The 1,401-nt window shown below is 33.8% G+C and overlaps 1 protein-coding gene across 1 annotated transcript in view; it reads left to right on the top strand.

Annotated features, from left to right (window-relative positions):
- LOC117106546 (fibropellin-1-like) overlaps positions 1-1,401 on the top strand; it is a gene marked incomplete at both ends in the record, with an annotated part of 4,194 nt that overhangs the window by 495 nt on the left and 2,298 nt on the right. Inside the window, 6 exons of the mRNA XM_033247926.1 lie at positions 111-224; positions 317-430; positions 521-634; positions 725-838; positions 928-1,041; positions 1,132-1,236. Of these exons, the coding sequence (XP_033103817.1) occupies positions 111-224; positions 317-430; positions 521-634; positions 725-838; positions 928-1,041; positions 1,132-1,236 (675 nt within the window). The remainder of the gene's footprint in view (positions 1-110; positions 225-316; positions 431-520; positions 635-724; positions 839-927; positions 1,042-1,131; positions 1,237-1,401) is intronic.

Genomic DNA, 1,401 nt, shown 5'->3' with positions numbered 1-1,401 from the left:
ATGTATGGCTTTTGCCTGTCTCTTATACACATGTAGATGGGTATTAAAATAATATTTAATGATAGTTTACTATTTATGTCTTTTCATTGCAATATTTTTACTCCTTTTAGCAATTGATCTGTGTTTACCATCCCCATGTGAGAATGGTGGAGTCTGCAATAACTTTCTGACACGTTACAACTGTACATGCAGTGCAGGCTGGGAAGGGACTCATTGTGAACAAGGTAAGTGAATGTTTTATAATTTTTTTAAAAATAATATTTAATGATAGTTTACTATTTATGTCTTTTCATTGCAATGTTTTTACTCCTTTTAGCAATTGATCTGTGTTTATCAACCCCATGTGAGAATGGAGGAGTCTGCAATAACTTTCAGACAAGCTACAGCTGTACATGTAGTGCAGGCTGGGAAGGGACACACTGTGAACAAGGTTAGTGAATGTTATAATTTTCATTAAAATAATATTTAATGATAGTTTACTATTTATGTCTTTTCATTGCAATGTTTTTACTCCTTTTAGCAATTGATCTGTGTTTATCCACCCCATGTGAGAATCGAGGAGTCTGCAATAACTTTCTGACAAGTTACAACTGTACATGTAGTGCAGGCTGGGAAGGGACTCATTGTGAACAAGGTAAGTCAAAGTTATAATTTCCATTAAAATAATATTTAAGGATAGTTTACTATTTATGTCTTTTCATTGCAATGTTTTTACTCCTTTTAGCAATTGATCTGTGTTTATCCACCCCATGTGAGAATGGAGGAGTCTGCAATAACTTTCAGACAAGCTACAGCTGTACATGTAGTGCAGGCTGGGAAGGGACACACTGTGAACAAGGTTAGTGAATGTTATAATTTTCTTTAAAATAATATTTAATGATAGTTTACTATTTATGTCTTTCATTGCAATGTTTTTACTCCTTTTAGCAATTGATCTTTGTTTATCCACCCCATGTGAGAATCGAGGAGTCTGCAATAACTTTCTGACAAGTTACAACTGTACATGTAGTGCAGGCTGGGAAGGGACTCATTGTGAACAAGGTAAGTTAAAGTTATAATTTTCATTAAAATAATATTTAAGGATAGTTTACTATTTATGTCTTTTCATTGCAATGTTTTTACTCCTTTTAGCAATTGATCTGTGTTTATCCACCCCATGTGAGAATGGAGGAGTCTGCAATAACTTTCAGACAAGTTACAACTGTACATGCAGTGCAGGCTGGGAAGGGACACACTGTGAACAAGAGTGAATGTTATAATTTTCTTTAAAATTATATTTAATGATAGTTTACTATTTATGTCTTTTCATTGCAATGTTTTTACTCCTTTTAGCAATTGATCTGTGTTTATCCTTCCCATGTGAGAATGGAGGAGTCTGCAATAACTTTCAGACAAGCTACA

This window comes from Anneissia japonica, unplaced genomic scaffold, assembly GCF_011630105.1.
Source record: "Anneissia japonica isolate Jap-2015-1 unplaced genomic scaffold, ASM1163010v1 scaffold70013_len4569_cov154, whole genome shotgun sequence".
NCBI lineage: Eukaryota > Metazoa > Echinodermata > Crinoidea > Comatulida > Comatulidae > Anneissia > Anneissia japonica.
This window is presented reverse-complemented; position numbering and strand designations above follow the sequence as displayed.